Below are 25,925 nucleotides of genomic sequence, written 5' to 3'. Positions count from 1 at the left end.
CTAAAGTAATGAATTACTTCATGGTGTTGTTTGCTTTCTATGCTTCAGTGTATTGTGTGTGATCTGAAGGAGGAGTCTCGCAGTTGGAGGTTGGGGAATCATATCAGTTCACAAGAATAGATACTCATCTCCTCCGCATCATGTCTTTATTTTTATCTCTTCCCCTGCCCATAATTCTTCCCATCTCTTCCGTCACCTTTGTGCCTCAATCTCTGCATACAGATATTGCTCTTAGGAACTTAAATTACCCTTACGTTTGTATAAAAATGAGTCTGAAGTACCAGAAATATTAAATAATTCAGTTGAAGATTCCTCTTTAATGCATTGATCACACATTAAGCTCCCATGTGTAATCTTTTGTTCAGTCTTGAAGTTTGTCTCTAATTTGTTGATCATTTCTTACTAGTTTGTTCCCAGCGCAGCGGTGAGCCTTGAGGGGAAATTGATAAGCAGTGTGTGGCTTTTAAAACTGAGCTTAATTTGACAGCTGGAAATGGCACATGCCGAACAATTAGTCAAAACTACCATCCACAAAAAAAAAGTAGTCCAGTCAGTTTGATCAGTTAAAGTTCTACAAGATGCTGCATGATGGAAAAGCAAGTGACTAGGTGCAGTACAGATGATGTTAAATCTATGCCCACACCATCTTCGATGTATTTGTGTAACAAGGAATTTAGAAGAAATTCCTTTATCTACATATAGGAACTTGCTGTCTGATGGTGAAGGCAAAGTGAATAGCCCAAATGCATTTAGAGGGAAGCTTCATAATTACAAGGAGAAAAGATTAAAAGAACACAGTGATGGGCTTAGATGAAGTCAGGTGTGAGAAGATTTGTATGCATGTTAAATACTGGCATGGATCAGTTGGGTTCAATGGCCTGTTTCTGTGCTTTAGGTTATAATAATTTTATAATATCATAGATATTTTTGTTGTTTGAAGTGGTGATATCAAAATGGTAGTAAAACTCTAAAATAAGCAACAACAAGGGATAATATATACCATAGGGACTACCAAGGTGAGATAAAAGCTTGAAATTATGACTTTTCAATATGCTTATTACGGTCAATTATGTGCCGAAGTGACACTGCAAAGATACCAAAAGTGTGAAACGTTTGTGACGTTCCTCTGCTTTTTTAAAATGAAGACATTAGCATTATTTAAACGGCGATGAAATTGAATACTTTTCTCCCATGAGCACTTTCTACATCTGTAATTGGGGTTGTAGAAACATTGAGGAATATTTTTTTGTATAGAATGTTACTTGCATATACAGGACTGTATAGTGGTTGATGGCTTAAAATATCCCAAATAATCAGTGATTTGCTTTTTGGATTACAGAGACATGGCATTCCTGTTCCTGTAACTCCCAAAAGCCCATGGAGTATGGACGCCAACATCATGCATATCAGGTAATAAGCTGAATTGTGAAGTAAAAATTGGGACTTCACAGCATGTCCAGTTATATCTGAATGAGAAAATACAATTTTACATTTGGTATGAAGTCTCTTTTGGCAGGACCTGGTCAATGATGGAACTCAACCAAAAATGTGACTTTTTTTTTCAAATAGTAACAGGCCATATGTGTATTTCCAACAATTTTAGGTTTTCCCATATTTTCGTCATTCATTTTTAATCTATACTGAGTAATATTCCAAGTGCTTGTCATCTTAATATAGTCTTTTTCTTGAATGTTAAATATTTCATTGTTTACTTTTTTAAATTATCTTTTATATTTTCCCACAGCTATGAGTCTGGGATCCTGGAAAACCCTAAGGTAATATATCATGACATTAAAATACTTTCAAATATGCCATTAAGGTTATAATGTGTTATGTGTGTGACCCATAATTTGAAATTTCATGGGGGTAGGGGGGATGGCAAGGCCAAGCCCTGATAGTATTATCATTTGTGTTTTAAAGCTTTTTATTGCTGCTGAGATCAATGGGGAGGGAAACATTCTATGTGACATTGTACAATACAATGTCACATCGAAACAATAAAGAAGCAATTAGACAGATGAGCCACATTCACAGAGGAGCGCTTCAAAGTTGGCAGCTTGCAGCAGTGGTTTCTGTCATTGTGAAATGTAGGGTCTTGTTTGATCGAAGGTCATGAACTAATACAATTTTCAAAGGCAGTAGCAGCCAATAGACTGGCTTTTCCATTGCCATTAGCCATTTTCATGTCTTCACTACAAGCTTTTATCCGGTTTTACTAGCATGTTTACTCATTTATATTAGAGAAGGGTAGCTAATGATGGGTTTTCTATAATCTGGAGGAAAGTACAATTTGCTTTAATGAAAATTTGCTTGAAAAATTTACAATGTTAAGTTTGAACTCAAATAGTGTAACATGTTGTCTTTTGATCATTAAACATTTAAGGATGGTTTTTACATCCAAGTCTGTGTGACGCACTTTGTGGGTCTGTGCAGCCGCACTTCAAAAATTAATGGGAAGGCACTTGGTTTAAGAACTGTGTTTGTTTGTGTTTATATGCACATGCTCAATCGAGACTATGTTAGAGGAGTTCATCTCTAAGCTGATGTAATATTGCAAAACACAAACGTGAACTTGAATGGCTTAATGTCATTCCAGCCTTGAGATGTTTTCTTGCCTTGAAACACATCAGTCTAGAATATACCCTAACATAGAGAAAACTACTGATTTTTCACTTTTATTTTGCTGGTGACAGTTGTCAAGTTTCTTTTGTGCAGTGTGATTTGATGAAAAGATAGTTCCAATATTTATTTTACTGACCTTAATTCTTGATGATAAGAAGTTTATCTATGCTGGTGTATAGTGAAATGTTACACTCGTAGTAGCCTTTGAATTTGTTTGTTTGCTATTTGAACAAAAGCCGTAACCCATTAAGGGATTTAAGTATACTGTCCTAATAGACCTCAACCACCTGATCTGATGGTGGACTACTGGACTCCTCAAAGTTGTTTTCCCACCATCAATTGACATCTTAGTTTGACTGATCAATTCAAAAGAAGCTATCAAATAGGCTGTAAAGATCCCACATCACTTTGATTCTGTGTCTTGTTAGCGAATCTCAGTCTGGCCTTGGGACTTAAAACTACATTGTAGCTAACGTAGAATTTTCAGTCTAGTTAATAAGCTGAAACTCAACCAAAGTTTTGGTTTCTAACAAGTCGGTTTTTGCTGGTGTAAGTACAACTACTTGGGACCTGGGTTTAGTTTGGCTATGATGTCACCTATAATTAAATACAATGTAGACAAATGTCACCTAGGAAAATAGTTGCACAGAATTCCAACAAGTTGACTGATCCATGGAAATATATATCCGGGACCGTGCAAAAGAGGAAAGTGACATAGATTATAATCTAAGATAACAGGGTGTAGAGCTGGATGAACACAGCAGGCCAAGCAGCCTCAGAGGAGCAGGAGGGCTGTCGTTTCAGGCCTAAACCCTCCTTTCAGAAATGGGAGAGGGGAAAGGGTTTCTGAAATAAATAGGGAGAGAGGGGAGGCAGATAGAAGATGGATAGAGGAGAAGATAGGTAGAGAGGAGACAGACAGGTCAAAGGGGCTGGCTCCATCCCCACCTCTTTGACCTGTCTGTCTTCTCTCCACCTGTCATCTTTTGCTTCATACAAGTTTCCTCACACCTCTTTCTATCTAATCCCATCATCACATGCTTTAGTAACTTTCAGCCTAATGTGATTATCTATTTTCCCCCGTCAATCTACTCCTGTGGTAGCATGATGCCACTTTCTTACCATTCTGGTAAAAATGAAACGTACAGAACATGATTCCAATCTGCTGCATGGCGCCAGTTACCATTATTGATGGTACCAGCAATGGATGTGGAAGCATCTGATTGTTCTGCTGTGAAGAGGTGAGACTTTTAGACAACATATTTTAATATTGCTTCCGTAGCACACTGGGAACCCGAATTGAAATTTATACTCTTGCATGGTTTTACAAGGGTTTTAGGAGAATCTGCATTGAAATTAAGGTGGGAACTGTCATGTCCACAAGTAACAAAGGGGCTTCAGCACTCCCTGCGTACCACAAATGGCAGGATTGTTCACCTAGGCCTCACAAAGAAGCCTTCAGACTCTCTTGCACCCCACAGGCCTGATCACTTGAAGGTAGGTGGGAATTACTGTGTAATGGGTGTAGCACAAATAAGTGTAGTGTTAAGATGCATTATCAGCACTTTTCCAAAGCAAAAGTGCCAAAAATCAAAAGAAATTAATCCTGTGCTTTCATCACAATGTTTTACACAAGCTCCTACTAAGGGCTTTAGCTCCACAAATAACCATTAATTTCTAGCGTGCCACTGATAACATTTGAGACAGACAGCAGAATCTTCCCAGCCCCTGAATAATGTGGGCCATGGCGAAAAAGTTGGGAAATCGGTTGAGAAATCCAGTCAGGAGCTTCTTGACATTAAGCGTACAGTCCCCTTCTGCACCTAAGTGTTGAATGGCGCGATGAATTTCAGGCTATTGAATGGCAAGAGGTCTATTAGCATTCATTATCCGTTTTGTTTATTATTTAATTTTGCCTCATTAATGTGCAGTTTTCCATTTCAGGATCAGCTGGATATAACTTCAATGCTGTGAATTCCAGCCTTGAAAGTCAAAACCGTTACCTGGAAACGGTTTCATTGTTTTCTCCTTCTGACCTCTGTCTCGAATGCCACATGCCAACATTTCAGGGCACATACCATAGGCAGTGACTGGATGTACCGCCTGTCCTCAGACATTGACATCTGACACATAACAGGCTCAACATAGCTTATCCCCGATCTACTTGCAAACTGTTCGGCTCTTTAGTGCTGCAGTTTGGAGTGCACTGGCACTTCGTTACAATGCTGCTCCAGGGACGTTATGTACGTAGTGCAAGACACTCCTAGGTTAGACCAGCGTGCACTTCGGGGATCCTCCCTTATACTCCTAGTGCTTGCTGTCTTATTTTGAGACTACTTGGATACTCACAGCATTTCTATTTTACCTTGTCTTGCCCAATCTTTTTATGTTTTGTCCTCTGAGTCAGAGCTGACAGGCGCATAGTACTTCTATCTTGACTTGCTTTTGGTGCACACTCAAAGCCAGGTGGCTTGTCATGTTTGCCAGCAGTCATCCATGAAGGGAGTAGTCTTGTTGCTGTATGGCACCATGCTACATCAATCTCTCACCTACGGCAAACATATTGCATATGCGTTGAGCAAATGTGTTTCAAAGTCCAAGTGATTGGTCCTCAGTGAAGACAAGGAAGACACCCTTCAGGCAGGCGCACCCAGCACAGTTAGTCAAGGACAGTATCCGATGTCAGTCTGGGTGTGTGGGCACAGTCAGTCAGCCATTTGGGGCAGTCAGGGTCAGGATTCTTTCGTCCAGCGGTGAGGAGTTGAATGTTGGGCATGCCGACATGAATCCTTGTTCTTTGACACCGTCATGGAATGAGACAAAAGAAGGGATTAGTGAGATGAAAGTGATGGTTGTGCAAATGATAGTGCTGATGCAGATGGGATTAAAGTACTGAGGTATTCCAAGTGAGTGCGTAAACAACATAGAGGCCATCCAGAGTTAGTTTTATGGTGGGGTTAGGTAGGTGAGTTCCAGAGAGGGAAGATGTTACATGCAGTAGTGAGAGTGGTAGAGCATGTATCATGGTGGGAGGAGGGAGGTGCATTGGCAGAGTGAGTGTGAGATTGCAGAGAAAACATAGTGGCACTTACCCTGGCAGATCAGAAAAACCCTTCACCTTCCTTCTCCACTTAGGGATGTTCTTCCAAAGATCGAAACCTCATTACCCAGGTGGAAACCTTGGACTAGGTTAACAGAATCTGGTGTCATGGCTTCCTCTGCCAGTTCTGGAGAAAGAGGATGGCCCTTCTCTTCTTAACACCAATCACAAAGTCCTTGAGGTCCTTGTCTGCAAAATGGGATGCCTATTTCACTTTATCTGGCATGTCTAATGTAAATGTTATAAACCTTGCAGGATAGGTCCAGATTGACAGGGCTTGACTAGGTGCACAGTGTTTTTTTTAACTGTGGTGCTGGCACCAAGAATTGTCAGATGCCTCCGTGGTGGTGAGTACATCTACCTATAGTGAGTGGCAGAATCTGGCTAGCATCAGCAGAACTGTACACTATAGTGGTGTGGTACATAGTTAGTGAAGCAAGTTTCGAATGATGGTCAAGCAGATTTTCTTGCACTTTGAAAGAAAACCTTGATTAGACTCGTCAAAAATGAAACTTGCCCAATTTCTGTTATGAATCACCACAGTGTTGGAGTATCTACAGGGTGGAGCAGAAGGTGATCACGTGCAGCTTCACAAGAACATTTTCTTTTAACTTAAGTTTGTTGCAGCTTAGCTTTCGATTGGTGGATACAAGGAATGCTGAAGATTCCATTGTGGCTGAGCACAACGCATTCCCCGGTCATCAAGTTTTGAAAAGGGTAGTTAACGGGTGTTGAGACTTTCATTTAAGTCTTTGAAGATCACCTTAGAACAGATTCCACATATATAGCAATGCAGCCAGTGCTTGTGTAGTTCTATGTATACCCATCCCATTTTTAAATTGGAATGTTTTAAAGCTGTAAAAGTGCAAAGCTTGGAATTTCTCCCAGTTATAAAATCGTCTAGGTTTAGCTGGATCTGAAAATTGATAAACAGTTACTGATTCATTACCAAAACAAGTTGCTGGACAAACTTAGCAAGTATGGCAACATCTGTGTGGAGAAAACAGAGTTAATGTTTGGAGTCCAGTGACTCTTTGTCATCACTGATTCATTATTTTGTGCAGTAGTTTGATTCTAATTAATCTTATTATGGTATCAGTTGTTAATCTGAATTTGTGGGGGGAAAAGAAAGCAATTTTTAAAAATTCACCCCACATATACATTTTATTAATCTATTTGTTTCCATATAATTGCAAAATATTTGGTTACTATTCAGATATAAACATTCAAATTTTAGGCATCTTTCAAAAGATCATTTCTAAAAAGAAATTAGTATGTTGCCCTCAATTTCTGTTTAGATTTAAAAGCCAGTCACAGTTACAGTTTGGAAGAATTGTAATTAATGCTGGTCCAAGTACAAATGAGTACAATTAAGCTCCTGTCTTAATGGAGAAATTGTTGCGCTTAGCACCCCTGCCACCAAGCACTTGTCTGCTTCCATTTTAGATCTAATTTTTATTAAATTTATTGGTGTAAAAGAGTGGAATTAAATAGTTTATACTTTTATAAATTCAGCTGTAATTCATCCTAAAAATGGAGTTTAATATTTTTGTTATAAACATAAACACCTTTTGGTCAGGCCTATTTACTTTGCAGCAGGACATTAGACATACCCAGAAGACTAATACTTGGTGGGTTTTGGAGACAGGGTGATGGGGGAAACTGGACTGAATGTGTGCAGTGGCGCAACAAGAACATTTGGCTAAAGAGAATTGAAAGCAGATGGTATAACCATTTTCTGCTTTTGTGAGGCCGATTGAAGGGCAATGAGGCAGCTAATGCAGAAAAAGATAGAAATTTACTTGCTTTAACTTCATGCAGCACTCTGAAAGACTTCATTCAGGCCAAGCTGAACAATATCAGGCGATTGAATAAATGTTATCAGCATCGATAGCTCTACATGATGGTTTAGTTCACGGCCCATTTGCCTCCAATTTCTTCTCTTCACCCCTTTCTGGGTAGACTTTCTTCAGATTCTCTGAGGCTGACATTGCAGTCTGGCCTCCTACAGTGAGGGCTAAATGGAACGCAGTGATAGTGTACAAAACGATTTGTTTTTTTTTGAACTAGAGCAAGCAGAACACCGAACAATCAAGGAAAGCTGATCGAGCGGTGGTATATTCTCATTTAAGAAGTAGTTGAGGTCAGATTCAAATTGGAGATGATCTGAATTTTTCTTTCAATGTTTGGTAAAGAGGAAAAAAATAATTTAAGTAAGCTTAGTGTATGCAGGAAGAGACTGGTTATCATGTTTAAATAAAACAAAATATAAAGTATGTCTAATATATTTCAATTCAATATGTTCACATTATTTCTCTTTAATTTGTTTTTCTTGGCTCAGTACATGGTAGCATTAACCCTATTTTTTGCCTGTGAAGGTCATGGATAGTAATTGTGTAACATTCATAAAATGATAGATTGGAACTTTAAACTGATGCAATCAACTGAGTAAGGAAACTGTTTTCCCACTTTATTCCTGGTCTGTGTTTTTTAAACGTTACATTACTTAAAAATGTTATCTAGCAATTTTCCTAATCTGTAAAACAATTTAGAAAATCCAATGGAAATCACAAGATGGTCTAAAGTATCCAGGTAAACTTTTCTAAATTTAGATACTGCCACACTGACTTGTAACATGATATTTACTGAAATTGCTTTTCTCTTTTCTGTACCTTTTATTCATTTTCTGCCTTACAAAAATACATCAGGTAAACAAATTATGACACTCTGTTGCTAACCTGAACATGCATGCTGGTGTTTTTTTTTATATAACTGCGTTGCTTACTGCAGTTGGCATAATGTCAAAAATGTGAACAGTTGGGAAGTGGATATCTCAGAAGAAAATAAGAAAGCTAGTTAGTGTCAAGTTGTAGAAAGGAACTGAACCAGTAGGAGGAAAACAGCAGCATGTCATTTCAATTGAAAGGTACTTTTCAAGGCATAATCTTGGAGCTATTTCTGATTTATTTGGTACTTTGGGGAAAAATTTAATGGAACTACCTGGGCACCCTTGGTGTAACCACCATCTTCCCAGCTCCCCATTACCAAGCTCTGGTAAGAGTTGAGAGCAGCCTTCCCATTTGGAAATTATTTGAACTCCGCAAAAAGCTACTGGCATTCTAGTTGCAGCAGGCAGGTTTTCCTGCAGCAGACTGGGAAGGGGCAGTGGTATCCTTGATACAGAGTGGAGAAACCTGGCATCAGCAGCATACAGGAAGTAATCCCCTGTCTTTGCTGTTGAATAACCCCCACATCCTCCGCCATCACCAGATCTCACTTCTTCAGGCCCAACCTTGTCACATGTGCCATTCCCCAGGGTTCAGTATCAATCAGTGGTGAAAGTCCACATGCAGTGTTGACATTAATCAGTATTTTAGTGGCATTGCTGGTATTGGGAGCTGCTGGTAAGTTACCATCCAGCGCCTCTTGGGGATCGGATTTCTGCCTTACAATGAACTTGATTCCTTTGGAGGCTTGACTGTTCAAGTAGCTGCCCAAATAGGACTAAAGTTTATTGGGCCACCTGACTCTGGCTGTGGTAGGATTGGCACTTGTTCTCAAGCTGGTGGACATTTCCCTTCCACAAGCTTTAAAATCAAACCATTGTCTCTGGTAAACGTGGCTTTACTTCTGTTTAAGTACACTGAGGAATAAAACTATGATTTTGTTTTATTTCATTTATGGGATGTGGGTTGCTTGCTTAGCCAGCATTTATTGCCCAGAGGGCACTTGAGAGCTAACAACGTTGCTGTGGGTCTGGAGTCACATGTCAGCCAGACCAGTAAGGACAGCTGTTTCCTTCCCTAAAGCACTTTAGTGAACCAGATGGGTTTTTCCAACAATTTACAATGGTTTCATGGATATCATTAAACTCCTAATCCCCCATTTTTATTGAATTCACACTCAAACCTGGGTCCCCAAAACATTACGTGGCGTTCTGGATTAATAGTCCAGTGATCACACCATTAGGCTATCTCCTCCCTAATTGACACCAATTATTTGACATGTTTCATTATCAAGTGTCATGAAGCAGAAGCCACTTATTATAATGGGGGAGGAAAAATTTCCAGCTGATGTACCTTAGTTACTTCTGTATGTTTCTTCATAATCAATTCAGATATAATAACATCAGCCTCTGCATTGATCATAAACATCCCTCCTTCTATAGTTATGATGCAGGAATGCCTAGAGAAGGAAAAACGAAACATGTTATGTCCGCTACTTTTCTATATTGTGTTACACAAAGTTTCCTTGTCAAACCTGATGCTTTTCTTGCTATCAGGAGAGAAAACCTGAGCAAACTCTAATGATGCATGCTCCATGTATTTTGTTTGCCTGAGAGCCAAGAGAGGGAGCATCTTATCCTTGTTCTCCTTCTTTTATTGAGTGGCTAGGATCAAGGGCTTTCTAATGGAGAGTTGTAGGCATACAGAACCATCGCTTTTTTTAAAAATTATTTCCTGAAGGAAAAGATTTGTAACCTAGTTTTGTGATATAGTCATTTAATCCTTTTTATTTAGAGGGTGTCTTTATTATGGTAACCATTTTTAAGCAGGATATTTATAAAGAATTATGATTATTGTCCATTGCAAAATCAAACAGTTCAGTTTGCAAGTGCCAAGGACATAGTGGAGGGTGCTAGCTTACTAAATTCTAGAGCTTAACAATACAATCAAATTGAACTAACACGCAAGCCATCGATCCTTTTAAATTATAAGCCCTTCTGTGATGTCAGCAATTCGGTGTTTACCAATGAAACACTTGTAAGTTTGACATAAAACAATAAGAGAGAAGTATTCTGAATTCATCATTATGATTATGTTTTCCAAACAGTATATCCTGCTGATTTGAAAATTCAGATTGCATTTTATTTGCTGCAGCGCTAGATTCTGTTAAAATGTATTCTGAGAATGAGTCTTATTTACAAGACCTGTGGAAGAACGTTTATAATCATGGGCAGGGAATGAAAATAACAATGCCAGTTGCCATGTCAGTCTCCCTTTGCTATTGCTGGCAGGTTTCATCAGGGAAGTGGGAGACCAACCCTGAAAGCCCACCTGATTCAGTGATAATGGTAATTAAGTTTGTCAAAGAGCCTATTGAGAACTCATTGATAGCCATGTTTAGATGCTGTTAGTACAGATGGGCAGCGTGTAGACTGTGAGGCAGCATGAAGCATGTGAGATGAATACTTGACAGGTAGCCAGTTGTAACTGCTCCAACAAATTAGGTAGACCCCATGAAAGGGAGAACGGCTTAGTGGAGTAATCAGCTGTTGGCACACTGCTGCCATTGGGTATCCAGAGCTTGTAGGAAAGAAGCAAATCATTATCTTTCTGACATTGACATTTGAATGGGAATAAAAGGAGAAGGCAAAGTTATCATAAATAATTGGGTGCTCACCTTTGCAAAAGGATGCAAACACCAGGCAATGGTAACATGTCTCTCAGATATTGGGTCCAGCGACAATGATGACCAACATCTACTGCAGGAAGGGCAGAGTATATGGATGAGGTACAATAAGCATGGAGACCATCAGAAGTAGATTCTATCTTCACATAATTGAGAAGAGACTGCACCTCTCCAGAAAGATAGTCACAAACTTATGCCTTGTAGTGGAAGATGTGCACCTTGCATTACTGTGCACTGTGCCTTGTTGATAAGAATCAGTCACTGTAAACTTGAGATTTTTCACCTCTGGCTTCTTTCAAGGATCCGCTGTGAATCTTAACCTTTAGTTTCAATTGAAGAGACGGCTACTCACTCCACTGCAGGAACCTGACACAAAGGCACATGACAATAGCAAACTGTTCAATATGACAAACACTGAACAAGTCTCTAAAGATACATTTCTGGTGTCCAGAATGGTTAGGCAGCATAGGCAACTCCAGGACTCTTGAGAAAGCCATTAATATGAGGAATCATCTGTTTTAACTGCTCCCTGTGTGCCCTCTGAGGAAGTGGAGAGTCTGAACATTGTGCTGAAAAGCACATGGTAATCCACCTCACCATTGCAGTGGCTGTAGGCACACTGCAGAAGTTCCAGAAATTGCCATTGTGGGAGACACCACTGGACTTTGCTGCACCGATGCCCCTCAGAGGGATGAAAGATGTTGCTGATTATAATTACACTTTGTGAAGGGTAACACCATATCTGTCTCCGTGACTGCCTCTGCCTTTGGATGGCACTTCACATGGATGGATGGGACTGCTAAATGGGGTGCAAATAGAATATTATCTAAAATCCTTTCCATCAGGAGGACCAGTGAGGCTTCAAGGCAAACTTTGTGCATGTATTCTGTGAACATTAGTGTGAAATTTCTCTATGTATTCCAATTGCTGCTGCTTTGTCCCTCTATGATGTTGGCCATTCTGTCAATGGAGGATCTATGTGTTCAAAGCTGTCAGCCATGGTAATGCACATGAGCTAGGGAGATTCCTCCATACGCGGTCCATGACTCTGCATTGATTCAGGGAATCTGACATGGGAGCACATCTCCCGCTGTTGTTCTAAGCAGAGATAGCAAGAACTGCAGATGCTGGAGTCAGAGTCAACACTGTGTGCTCAGGTGAGGCCGCATCTGAGGAACAGGAAAGTCAACATTTTTGGTTGTGACCCTTCATCAGAGGTTTTGGGGCAGTTAAAACAGATGATTCTATGCATAGCCTGCTTTCCCGTGACTGCAGTAACCCTGTGTATTTGCCCAGCTGAGCAGAGCCATAGCAGTCCTCCAGTTTCCTTGCATTCTCCTGCGTACTCTCCTGCATACTCATGTGACTATCACTCCGTGCCACTTAAAGTGACAGTATCTGTGCTAGTGGAGGCCGCACTTATAGGTTATGGTGCCACTTGGTCTGATCTCTGCTTCGAAACACTTAGGGCGGTGATGATGGAGTCAGTTGTAATGCCCTTGGCATTAGTACCTCTGGAAGACAGAAGACATCACAAGAACTAACCTTTTTAAGAGTAAACGTTTCTGCAGTGCTGATGTTTCCCAGGGCAGCTAAGTCTTCAATATGCTGTTGGATACACTGGGGTGCAATGAACCCACTTAATGTATATGCATTGTAGCATCTAATGGCCATCTGATCCACAGATGCTCATCTGCCCTTCCCCAAATTGCTTTTATTCAGTAATCTTCTGTGTCTCCCTCTTTCATTATGGTGATGCCACGGGTAAGGAACTCTTCCAGTCTTCAGCCCCTTACAGACCTCCTTATTTTGTGACAGCAAGGACAAGGCATTGTTCTCCTTTGCAGCCAGTGTTGGTGGCTGTAGTACGGAAGCTGCACGTATCAGTGCAGCAGTTGCTCAGCAGTACTGCGGCTTTAAGCCTTGCTCAGAGATTTCGAAGTTTCCTGGTCACACATTTCTCCCATTTCAGGAGCAGCCTGCATCTGCAGGCTACTCGGCTGGTGTGTCTTTTGGAGATTGGACACAGCTCTGGGTATTCAGAGAGTGCCAGATTTAAGACAAACTCACTTACATGCAGTGCCACCTCTATTCCTGTCACCACTGCCAATAATTAGATGTTCATTCTATCATCTAAACAATTAATAAGTGTATACTGTGAAAATTGGGTGCTGTGGCTGTTTCTTCCCAAAGGACAGATTCAGGATCTTGGAACTCAACCATACCCCAAAGAAAAGCCCTGTCCTTGATCATAATTGACCAGCTTTAGGAATAATTCATGCTCTGTTATGTTGTAAAGTACAATGCATGAATTGCAAATATTCATGTTTCTGTATCCCTTAAATATTGAAGAATGATATGAATCCTGGTGTACTTTTCAGAAACCTTCTGAAATTAATTACAAATTAGAGGAACAGCTGTATGAATGATTTTATGAATCAGATTTTACTGTGCAAGAACACCATTGATTTCATATGTGAAATCAAGCTGAAGATTAATTTCTCAGCTAATGGAAAGGGCAGAATTTTACGTAAGTGGGCAGCTTTGAACCTACATGCTGCTGGCTGGTGTGACAGTTTATTGGTGCCATCCCACCCTGGGCCATCTTCCCAGAGCCAGAATCAGAGTGGGCGGGTCTAGTGTTAAAGGCCTATTAATGCCCGTTTTCAGAGAGCAACTGGAATTGTTACAATATATCAACTCTAAGAACAGAGGTTTTGTTCTGAAGAGGGTTCGCTGGACTCGAAGCCTTAATTCTGTTTTTTTTTTCTTCACAGGTGCTATGAGACCCACTGAGTTTCTCCACAAATTTCTGGTTTTTGTTTGAAACAGGTCTCCAGCATCCACAGTTTATTTTGTTGTGTAAAGTTGCTTTATTTGTCAATACATTTTAAACAATTTAATTATTTAGTTCTTCTAGGTCTACTTTGAAGATGATGTTTAGTTTTAAGTGAATTCCTAAAATGCTCATTATCACCTATTATTTTATTGCTTTGTTTATTCCCCAGTCATTTCATTAAAACACATTGCTAATGAAAGGATGTTTAATATTTGCTTCGTGTTTGACACCATTCACAGTGGAGATTCATCCCAAATAGTCAAGCTATTAGAGTTTTTTTCTAAAGATGGTCCATCCCCCGTGCTGTGATTGATGTTGTTACCTTAAATAAAGCAATCTATCCTGTGACACATTCTATCCTAAATGGCTTCATCTTTGATGTCCTATCAGAGTCGCACAAAGTGCCCACTTTTTTTCTAATAAAGTGTGGTGGCCAGACATCTGCCAAGGTCATAGATCTGCATTGGTTTTCATTCAATACCAAATCAACTCAAATTTTATGTCAACTGCAGTCTTTGCTTCTTGCTTGACTTGTTCCTCTAAGACTACTCTGACTCCAGCTGAGAACATGTCAAAGAATGAGATGAAATCAACTTGAGGGGAATTAAAGGCATGATTTTGTGGCCTTTAATAATGGCACAGGGATACCAGTTTTAAAGAAACAATTTATTTTTAGAATTTAGAACTGATATATTCGGAGATATTTTCAGCTTGAGGCAGGCTGTTTGCTTTTGTTATGAGCACATTGACAGGGAAGGCAATGTCCTCAGAATGGATGATTAAGTTTTTTTCAAAAATAAAGTTTTCATTTCTCTGTTTTAAAACAAAGTGCCATGAATTATATTTGTATTTCACACCAATGGCCCTTATTTCTAGGGGTGCTACAGTATAATTTTTAAATTGCAGTAACCCCAGAATTACTGCAATGAAGATTTTTCTTCCTATAATTAAGGCTTTAATTTGAAAGGAACTAAAACCAATGAATCAAAATTTGTAGTTTAGCTGAGTACAGTCAATGCATGTGCTACTGTAATTAGACCACTGCCTTCTACAATTGAAAACTGTTCCTGCTGACAAAATTTTCATTGAAGAGTAGAACTTAAAAGCCAGAGTACACAGTTGGGATATGTTTAAATCTGTTCTCTAGTTTCAGTGCTGTAGTATCCTGATGTGGGAAGCCTAAGAATACAGAGAATTTTATTCAAAAGAATGTGTTTTTTGTTTTAGCTGATTTCATTTAAACTAGGAATGGGTCTTTCAACTACTACATATTTATTTCTACTGTCTTCTGAAAAAAAATTGTCACTAGATCACAACTGAGTAAGGATTATACTACTAAATTAAACAAAGTGTGCTTCCCCACCCCACCCCTTCCAATTTTAATGGTTGTAGTAAGGTGCATAATTATTTCCTCCAAGCTTTCTAGGTCACAATGCCTCAGTAAAGGGCAAAAATTCTGCTGAGACTTTGACAGCACTGTTTTTCAGGCTCACTGCTATGGAGGTGTAGAACAACCTGGTGGGTGTTTTTTATTTCCTCGTTATGTCCCTTATTTTACTCTCAGTTGTCCTGTCCTCCTTCCCTTTTCTTTAGTTTTCCCATCTTACCTGTTTTATTTTCTTTCACACAGTAGCTTTTCCCTTTTTTTCCTTGGGAAATATGCAGGCTTTCTTAATAAAAGGAAATTTGAATTTTTCACTTCTTTATAACTGCAGATATGAGTCTGCGTCTCAGCATGCTAAGGAACTATATGTAGGGTGCGAAGCAATATTAGTAGAACTTATATTGCATAGGGAATCAAATTTAATTTATTACCCTATATAAATGCATTTCTTGTTTGTTGTTTTGTTACTTTTGGCTTTATTTTGAACACAGCAGCACCACAAGTGATGTAAAAGGCTTCTGAATGATGCATCTACAGTCACTACATTTTGTACATAAACCCAGACTGTGACAAGCTTCCACTACCCAGTGTTTAGGTTTCATGTAGGTCACTGCTCAGGATATAATTGTGAAATCAGCTAATCCAGCACACAAAACTGAAAGCAAGTTCTAATTACTGAAATCCATTTTAAGCTTTGCATTGTGAATGATTGATTATATTTGTGCTCAAATTTTCATAAAATAGTTTCATAAAAATGAACAGGATTCATTCATTAAATTCTGAAGCAAGTGAATTGGAAAAGTGCAGAAGATTTTTCCCCATGCATTCATTCTTTCTGAGCTGTGCTCTGGCCCCCTTTTATACCCTTTGAAGAGCAAAATGTGTTATTTCTAATGGCAGGGATAGGGTGTAGATAACAGGTGGTAAATTATTCAAAAACTGGAAATTAGCAAGATTTTCATTTAAATTAGCCCCGATCAAGTCTTACAATTTTCATATTGGAGAATGGACATTTTCTGTTTATGTTATGCAGATGTGAATTATTGAATAAACCAAACAAGTTCATGTTGCCTTCCATAGAGGAAGAACGTGACAAAACAAACAGACGATCACTCTTCCTTCCTCAGGACTGCTCAGGCAACAACTAATATCATGCTACAGATCGGTATTTAAATAATAAGTTTAAATACGCTTTGCAACGAGCAGTTGAACTGATTCTCTTGTTTTTTCAATAATCTGATAGAATCATGCACCAGATGGAATGTTTATGATGACAGTTGACCCATCGAAGTCTCCAAACACTGCTGATGAATTGGAGATTGAGTTCAAAAATGGTAAGCCCTGTTTCATGAGTAATAGAGGAAGACATGAATGCAACCAAGAAGCAGTTGGGTATAATAAATGTTGGAATTGTGAGATCCAAATTAGCTTTATTCCTTTTTCACTGGAGAATGAAACAGCATTATTTTTGTGAATATTTGCCTGGTGGGTGTGCCACTTTGAAATTTGGCATGTATTGACTATGATTTTCTATCCTTTGAAGTTAATAGCAACAACTGCAATTTGCATTTGTATAGTAAAATTTCCAGAATTGCATAAAGTACGCCAACTGAGGTCTAATCTGTGATTTATGAAAGTTTTTGGAATAACTTCCTTGCTTTTGTAGTGTGTGTATACCTCTATTTATAAAGATAATGATTTTTATGTGCCTTTTCACCAAATGTTTCAATTTGTGCTGCCATCTTTTAAGATTTGCATATGTGAACCTTGAGATCCATGAAATGCGACGAGTGGATTCCCACAAGGGACAGTGTTCGGGTTTCAGCATTTACAATTTACATCAATGATTTGGATGAGGGGATTAAAGACATAGTAGCTAAATTTGCAAACAGTGCCAAAATGGTTAGGAAAGTATATTGTGAAGAAGACAAGGAAGTAGAAAATGGTTATAGTTAGATTGATTGTGTAAGCAAAAATGTGGCGGATCAGGTACTATGTGAAAATTTGAAATTGTTCACTTTGGCCGGAAGAATTTAAAAAAAGGCAGAATATTTTTTAAGTGGAGACCACCTGCAGAATTCTGAACTGCAAAGGGATTTGGATGCTCTGGTACATGAGTCACAAAAGCTAATTTTCAGAATCAGCACGTAATCAAGAGGACTAATGGGACGTTATTCTTCATTATGAGTGGAATTGAACATAAAATTAAGTTCTGAAGAAGGCTTACTGGACCCAAAATGTTAACTCTGCTTTCTCTCCACAGACTTGCTGAGTTTCTCCAGCACTCTGTGTTTCATTTTTCAAATTTCCAGCATCTGAGGTTCTTGGTTTAATTATATAAAATTCTGGATGTTATGTGTCAGTTGTGAAGGGCATTGGTGAAACCACAGTTTAAATTTTGTGTGCAGCTTTATTCTCTTTGAATGCATTGGAGGCAGTTTGGAAGTTTATGATTGACACCTGGAAATGCAAATTATCTTATGAGAATAGGTTGGATAGGCTGGTTTCTCTGCAGTTTAAGAGTGAGAACTGACTTAATTGATGTGGGTAATATCCTAAATGGTTTCGACAAGTTGGATATTCAAAGAATGTTTCTCCTTGTGGGTCAATCCTGAAGTAGTGGGTACTGTTTTAAAATTAGGTGTCATCCTTTTAGGAAAGACATGAGGAAAAGTTGTTTTTGAGTGTCAAATGACCTTAGGACACTCTGCCTCACAAGGTGGTGAAGGTGAAGTGATTGAATAATTCAAAGACAGAGATGGTTGTTCGGCAGGGTCATCAAGGGTTATTGGTAGATGAGAATGTGGAATTTAAAACACAGACAACTAACTTTTTTCTGAAGAAGGGTCTAGGTCCAAAACGTCAGCTTTCCTGCTCCTCTGATGCTGCTTGGCCTGCTGTGTTCATCCAGCTGTATACCTTGTTAGCTCAGATTCTGCAGCATCTGCAGTTTCTGTCTCTCCACAAATACTCTCTTGCTTCCTGTCACTTGGCTATTTACATATCCACGCAGGTTTTTTAAAATCCAGCACTTTTAAAAGTGCATATACACCTCATGCAATATTTTCCCTGTGGATTTCAGGACCCTATTGTTATGGGTCAAAAGGAAGTAAGAAACCCATACTGTTTGGTGAATCATAAGCGAATTTCTCTAAATTGGCAACCAACTGGATGGAGGACAGACTCACTATCCAATGACAATGGTATGTAGATTATTAAATCTGCAAAGCCAATTGCAGGCTCTGCAGCACTAAAGAAAAACAGACTACAACTTCGTAAGACCAGGGCACTTTAGCTTTGGATGTCTTTCCATTACTTCACATAGTTTGGTGTATACCGAACTATTTTCTTGAGGTAAGCTTGAGGATTCCAACTGCAACATTTCAGTTCCTCACCGTTTTGTCCTAAGTCCTGGCCCTTGCACTTTCTGCCCCCATTATTATTCTCATGTTTTCAAACATTCTTGAGGATCTGAGTTCTAACACTTATTGAGCTCCTTGTTGTTATTCTGGATTCCTGCCTTGATGCCCTTACATGGGTTCAGGAACCACAGCCTTAAAGTTTTTTACATGACCGGATAACCCAGGCCCAAATGCTGTCGCACAGATTTTCTTGAGTTACAATATCTGCTTTGTATTTGGTGAAAATAATGTTGACACAACGTATCCAATATAAATGATAGTATTGTCATTATGTATATCTTTATGATTAATGATGTGAAACAGAAATAGATATACATCTTAAGGGTTTCATTACTGAGCTTTTTCTTTTAACACTGCATTTTATTGTGTTTTTATTTCAAAAAAGCAATGGATTGCTTTTCTACAGCACTATTGTGTTAACGGCCCTTTGTGTCTGGGAATAGATGCCCCAAAATCTAATACATTTTAATGGCTGTAGTGGACTAAGCCCCCCTGCTATAACTATTCATCTTAGAGTTAATTTATTTGAAGTTTTAATCTAATTATTAACTATTTTCAGACTTAAGTAGCTTTTTGGACAACAGAATGACTATGTTGGTGCTCGCGAGGCTGAGCGGAGGACAATACAACAGGCGCAAAAATTTGTCGGGGTTTAGTAATCATTAATGTGGAGCTTACATTTAATAGAGAAAAGGCTAAAAAGGCTATTTTACTCTGATTGGCAACTGATTGCTGTGCTATATGCTAATAAGGTAGACAGATGGATGTGAAGGAGATTAGAGACTGGCTTTCTGCTTCTCCTCCTTCCACACCCCCAACTGCTTCCTGTTTCATTTATTGCTCATTTCGTGCAGCTAATAAGAAGGCCAATGACATCTCCTTTTTTGCCTGTTTTGGGCAATGATTAATTCATGGGGTTATTCCTCTTGATGGACTACTACAGACATTCACCTTTGTAGGGCAGGATAATGTGGAGCATGTGTGCATGCCGACCGTGCAATGTGCGCTCCCCTCCATTTATCAGCCTGAAAAAGCCCATTCTATTCGCTCATTTGTCCAGCCTGCATGAGGTACTGGTGGGACAGAAGGTGCTGTGGCATACACAATACTGAAGTGTGAAATTTAATTAGTAAAGGGCTTGGTCATGATTTCACGGCCCAAAAGAAAGGAGTTTTTATGTCTCTCGAGCAGCTTCCTTAGCCAAGGCCCACAGTGCTCTTAGTTACTAGGGTGTATTCATAGTTCATATATGTCAGCCCCATTTAATGCAACAGCCATGAAGTTAGAAATGCTTTGCCTTGAAATGCTTTCCTTTTTTTTTTGCTTTGCTGCAGGTGTCCCTGTCAAGGTCACCAACCTGGGTGACAAGACTATTCACACCTCGCCCCTTGAACTGTTCATGTACCTCAATGAAATTGGGTAAGAGTATTGTAAAATTTATTTCCCTCAACAATTTACTGTTCTCAGAAAACTGACTCCTCGTCTTTGGGAATAAAATAATTGATTGACTTTATTTAATTTTTTTTGGATTTCATGTGAAATATCATTGTTATTGTGCTCCAGTGAATTGTAAGTTCACTCTCAAAGGTGGTAAACTAGGTTGAGAATAAGTTCCAAAAATTAAGATTTGAAACACTGTTTTCAAGTTTCTGTGCATTATATTTTAAGTCATATATTTGAAATCAATAAAAATCAATAATTTTTACAGTAAGTATGATACCTGACAAAGGCCCCTATGATATGAATGAAAGGTATAGAGGCAAAATAGATAATGTAAGCAATTTGCTGGTGCAATCCTCATAACAGTGAGGAAAATCTAGACAAAGCTGTATGTGGGAACAGGTCACTGGCTTACTCTGAGCCGTAGGTCAACTTGCAGAGAGAAGAATGAAGGCTGAGAACTCAGTACACCAGAGCATTAAATTTTTAATAAGGGTAACTGTCAGCTGAGAATTAGAACCCAGAAATAGTTAATGGTAGACTTGAGTGGTGTGGAGTGATGGGAAGATTGCAGAGGTTAAACATTTTACTGTTGAATTTATAAGCCACAACAGGGTTAGAAACAAAAGATTTTAGTTTGATTCATAAATGTTAGGGTAGTTTTAAATATCCTGTGTAAAAAAAAAAAAGCTCCTAACACTATAGGGTTTCCAGTTCAGAATTGATTGCAGAGGTCAAATCATCTAACCAGCTATGCAACCACTATCACTGATTCAAAAGTTAAATTTATTATTTTTTGACCCAGTGTACTTCATACCATATGCCAAAAATTGTGCACCGAATTTTCCCTTTGGGGTCTGGTTTCCATACTAGTTATCCCCCTTTCCCCAGGAAAAAAAAACTTCAGTCATGAACTTACCGACATTACCAAATGGCCATGGAGTAGCCTAACATAATTCAGGTAGCCTCAAGGAACTGAGGGTCTGAATTCTACCCGTCACTGAGAGAAGTCCCACTACCAACTAATCAATGGGGACAGAACTCAGTTGTGGGTGCTACAAGGACTCTATTTAGGCCCTAGGATACAGTTAACTTGAATCCAGGAGAGAAATGAGTCTGAGCTATAACAAAGGGAGGGATTGGGAACAGCAGGATTGAGGGTGGGTCTGGCTTTGGGAACTAACCCAAAAGAAGAATGCAGTAAAACTTGCAAATGAAACATATTGGTTCAACCAATCTTGTATACTTCAAAATGGACCTCCAGAATGACCAGAATATTACTTTTTTTATAAACTGATTTTTCCCTCTAAGATATGGAACATAACAGATGGGCAGAAGTGGCTGGTAGGATGATCCCCTGACCAAGGGACATATGACCCCAACTTTCTTCTTGTCTTTTTAACCAGTTGAGTTTTAAAAATGGCTATCCAAATCCAGCTCATCTGCCCAAGCCAACCATATGATATTGTGTGGTCAGTTTAATATTCACGCCATTGGTTTTGTAACAAACTTAGTTGTCTGTTAATTACATTTTTTTAAAAATGGCCTCTGGAGTGCCAGGTGCCAAATATATACCCAGCAAGGGACAAGTGGACAAATTTTAACTGAAATTGCATCATAGGCACTTGGATGTGGGGACCGGTTTATTGACCACCTATCACAACTGCCGTGGGATATTGCAGTTGTTGGAAAATGTCATTGGTTGTGTGAGATCGTTGCAATTTCTCAGATTTTCTAGAAGATGGAGTTTCTCAACAGTGCACCTACTAGCTGGCACTCCAGTGACATGGTAAAGATGGCTTCACTCAATCATTCACAATTTAATAAACTGCATTTGCAAATTCTACTCAGTGCATTTTTGTATTAATTCAATCAAAAATTCCTTGTAATATTGCAGAATACATGTAGTTAAAAGACTTCCAACTCAATTGTTTTCTCCCTAACTCTTATGTAATTCAGCACTGTTTGTTGCAGATTCATATAGCAAGATTAGATCTGAGGAATTGCATCCAACTGTTGACAGGTTAGACAATCCCAAGTTAGACAAGTGGTCTGGATTTTGAACAATAGTTCATATTTTCTTAATTTTCCAAATTTATGGGTCTTAGGGGTCAGACAGGCTAGAAAACCACCAACTACAATTGGGGGAACAGTGGAAGTGAATGTCATACTGGCAGTTATACCTAGGTTTTGTCTTGCTGTGTCACAGCTATTACACCAGATGTATCCTCAGGGTGGTCCATGAGCTGCAAATTTGTATAGCTCATTGTTAGCCTGATCTTTGTTTTTAAGTGTTTCAATGTAAAAATAACCTGTAGCACAGCTTTCTGCTTTCAGGGAGATAAAAAGTTAGCTTTTACAGAACTGTTGCTCAAAGTTATTTAAGGATAAAAAGCCAAAACACAGATACAGTGTTTAAAGTACATAAGCATAAAAGTTGGAAATGTGATCAGTCTCTGTTACCGCTGCTGGCCTTGATTGCTAAAGATTCTTTGTCTGAAAAGGAGCGTTTAAGTTTGGGATTCGACTCAACAGCTCTAATGGCTTCTGTAGCCAAATAGTTGGAGTTTGCCAAAATAATGTTTGTTGGTGCTCTCAAATTTTTGTTTCTTCCTTCTTTACATTTCCTTCCTTTTTAACTTGTTTTTCTATCCCTTAGATTAGGAAAGACCACCTGGCCTAACAGGTTTCTGCTTATGGTTCACACAAGCATTCAACTACCTGCCTACAATATACCTGTCGCAATGCCTTCTGTTCTGTCTGACTTTAAATATTTAACTAGTTTCTCTTTTAATACATTGGCACAGTTCTGCTTCAATCAGATTGGTTAAAATCCATATTTTTCCAGCATATTTTAAAGCAATGCATTTGATCCACTATTCGACCAAATAATTGCTATTTTTTTAAATTGAAGGATAACTTTCTCTTCTGCTAAGAAATTCCAGCAATTGTACTAGATATGCTACTTCAAAATTTGCTGCACTCCTAGCTAAGCAGTGCCAGTACAGCTACCCAACAATGTGGAAAATTGGGAAATAGCAAGAACTGTAGATGCTGGAATCAGAGTCAATACACTGCGGAGCAGAAGGAACTCAGCAGGTCAGGCAGCGTCAGAGGAGCAGGAAAGAGAATGTTTCGGGTTTACACCAGTGAAGGGTGTAAACCCAAAGCATCAACTTTCCTGCTCCTCTGATGCTACCTGACCTGCTGTGTACCTCCAGCTCCATACCGTAGTGTATGTGGAAAATTGCCCCATTATATGTACACGTAAAGGACAAATCCAACCTGCAAATTGGCACCCATCAGTTCTCTTGATCATCAGTAAAGCGTGGAAGGTGTTTTGCACAGTGCCACCAAGCATTATCAATAACCTGGATAATAAAATGTGAGGCTGGATGAGCACAGCAGGCCAAGCAGCATCTCAGGAGCACAATAACCTGCTCAGTTTGTGCTCCTTCCACTCAAATTTTGAACTCATTACAGTCTGGAATCAAACATGGACTGAAGAGCTGAACTGGGGAAAGATTCCTCCACTGGTTATAGCCTTATCTGCCACAAAGGAAGATAATTATGGTTATTGGAGGTTTGTCAGCCCAGTTCAAGGACATCTCGGCATGCGGGTGTTGTTGTAGACCCAGACATCTTCAGCTGATTCAATGTTAGGTCAAATTAGTCCACAATCTTCAGCAAACAATGTCAACACCATTTGTAACTCCTCCAGTACTGAAGCAGTCCATGTCCAAATGTAGTAAGACTTGGATTATATCAAGTCATCAAGTGCGAAGCAATGACAATATCCTACAAGAGGGAATCTAAGTAATGCCCCATGATATTCAAGAGTTTTATCATCACTGAATCACGCACTGTCAACACCCTAGTGGTGACCATTGACCAGAAACTGAACTGGACTAACCATATAAATACAGTGGCTACAAGAGCAGAATCTTGCAGTGAGTAACTCACCTCCTGACTTTCCAAAGTCTGTCCTTCATCTACAAGGAACAAGTCAAGAGGGTAATGGAGTATTCTACACTTGCCTTGACGAGTGCAACTCCAACAACATTCAAGAAGCTTGACACCAATCACTCCTTCCACCATTGACAGTAGTGGTGCAGTAGCAACGGTGTGTACCATCTACAAAAACATGATCTACAGCATCTCTAGTTCTTTCGGATTTTATGTGCTGTCTACAAAATTTATGTAGTTCCTTAGACAACACCCTTCAAACTCATGATCATTTTAAATAGAAAGACAAGGGAAGCAAATTCCCCCTCAAGCCATTCTCCACTCTGATTTGGAAATATCTCCTTTCCTTTAGTGTCACTGGGTCAAAATCCTGGAATTCCTTCCCTAGTGGCACTGGGAATAGCCCTACAGAAAGCTCGCCATCATCTCAAGGGTAACTGTGGATGGGCAATAATTGCTGGCCCAGGCTGCAATGCTTACATCCCATGAATAAATAATAAAAACAAGCACAGGTCTCCAGTGAATGATTGGAAGCAGCAAGTTGCATACAAATTTAGCACAACTGTCTCCTCAAAATCACAAATATAAGATGACCACCCACCCCTTTGGGTTGCAGTCCTGCGCCAAAATTTGACATTGTTTTTTGACGGTGTCTTGGGACAGCCTGACTATGTGGCGGCAATGCACCTTGCTCATAGGAGGTAATAGCATTGAGAACAATAGACTCTTGGCTCTCCCTTACCTCCTCTGCATGGTGAAGGGAACCTTCAGCTGCAGTTTGCTCATGTGGAGGCTGTTTGGCATCCACTAGGGGTTGATGCTCGTCTTGGGCTTCCTCCTCCATTTCTCTGCATCTTTGTATCACCCTGACAAAAGCAGCAATAATCCCTGCTGTGACTGGGTTCATTGCTCACAGTCCAACGAAGCTGTGTGGCAACATCATAAATGGACCATTTTCTTAGTCATGTGAACAGTCAGCATTTGCATTGCACAAAAATGACAGTTTAGCATAGTTCTCCATGCAGTGTGACAAGGAAGATGTTGACAAGAAGGGTCATGGAATACCTCTCCATGGACCTTTGACATAGGGACTTTATTCCAATGTATGCAATTACAGTAAGAATTGTATAATTTTAGTAGGATAACTAATACCTTCCCCTCCCCCATAAAGAAAGACTGTTGCATATAAGAATGTTGGCAAATACGTACAGTTCAAGATGAGGCGAAATCATCCCTGTGCTCTTGTTTTGTCTTGGATTTTCTTTGTGAATTGTGGCCCACAGGTGAGAATTTTAAGATCACCTCTGATTACTGCTACTTCTCAGAGATGCAAAAGAACAAAAAGAATAAGAGAAGTATGACATAGGAACAGGCCTTCAGCCCTCCAAGCCTGTGCCAATCATCAGGTCCTGACTAAACTGAGAAACAGACCTTCTGCCCTTATTTAGTCCATACCTGTCTATTCCCTCCCTATTCATGTAACCACCCAGATGCCTCTTAAATGTTGCCATCCTGCTTGCCTCCATTACCTCCTCTGGCAGTACATTCCAAGCTCCTGCCACTGTCTGCACGAAAACACTTTCCTCGCACATCTTTTGTAAAGTTTTTCCCTCCACCTTGAACCTATGCCCCTTTGTAATTGATACTTCTACTCCGTCTAGCCTATGCCTCTCATAATTTTGTAGGCCATAATCAGGTCTCCTCTCAGCCACCATCTTTCCAGTGAAAATAATCCTGGAC

At 39.4% G+C, this 25,925-nt stretch overlaps 1 protein-coding gene across 2 annotated transcripts in view; it reads left to right on the top strand.

The window, feature by feature from the left end:
- ass1 (argininosuccinate synthase 1) overlaps positions 1–25,925 on the top strand; it is a 141,860-nt gene that overhangs the window by 57,976 nt on the left and 57,959 nt on the right. For both annotated transcript variants that reach the window (XM_048559123.2, XM_048559124.2), the window contains exons 7-10: positions 1,340–1,410; positions 1,745–1,775; positions 16,601–16,691; positions 20,114–20,198. In XM_048559123.2, coding sequence (XP_048415080.1) covers positions 1,340–1,410; positions 1,745–1,775; positions 16,601–16,691; positions 20,114–20,198 — 278 coding nt within the window. The remainder of the gene's footprint in view (positions 1–1,339; positions 1,411–1,744; positions 1,776–16,600; positions 16,692–20,113; positions 20,199–25,925) is intronic.

Source organism: Stegostoma tigrinum, chromosome 29 (genome assembly GCF_030684315.1).
Source record: "Stegostoma tigrinum isolate sSteTig4 chromosome 29, sSteTig4.hap1, whole genome shotgun sequence".
In the NCBI taxonomy this organism is placed as follows: domain Eukaryota; kingdom Metazoa; phylum Chordata; class Chondrichthyes; order Orectolobiformes; family Stegostomatidae; genus Stegostoma; species Stegostoma tigrinum.
This window is presented reverse-complemented; position numbering and strand designations above follow the sequence as displayed.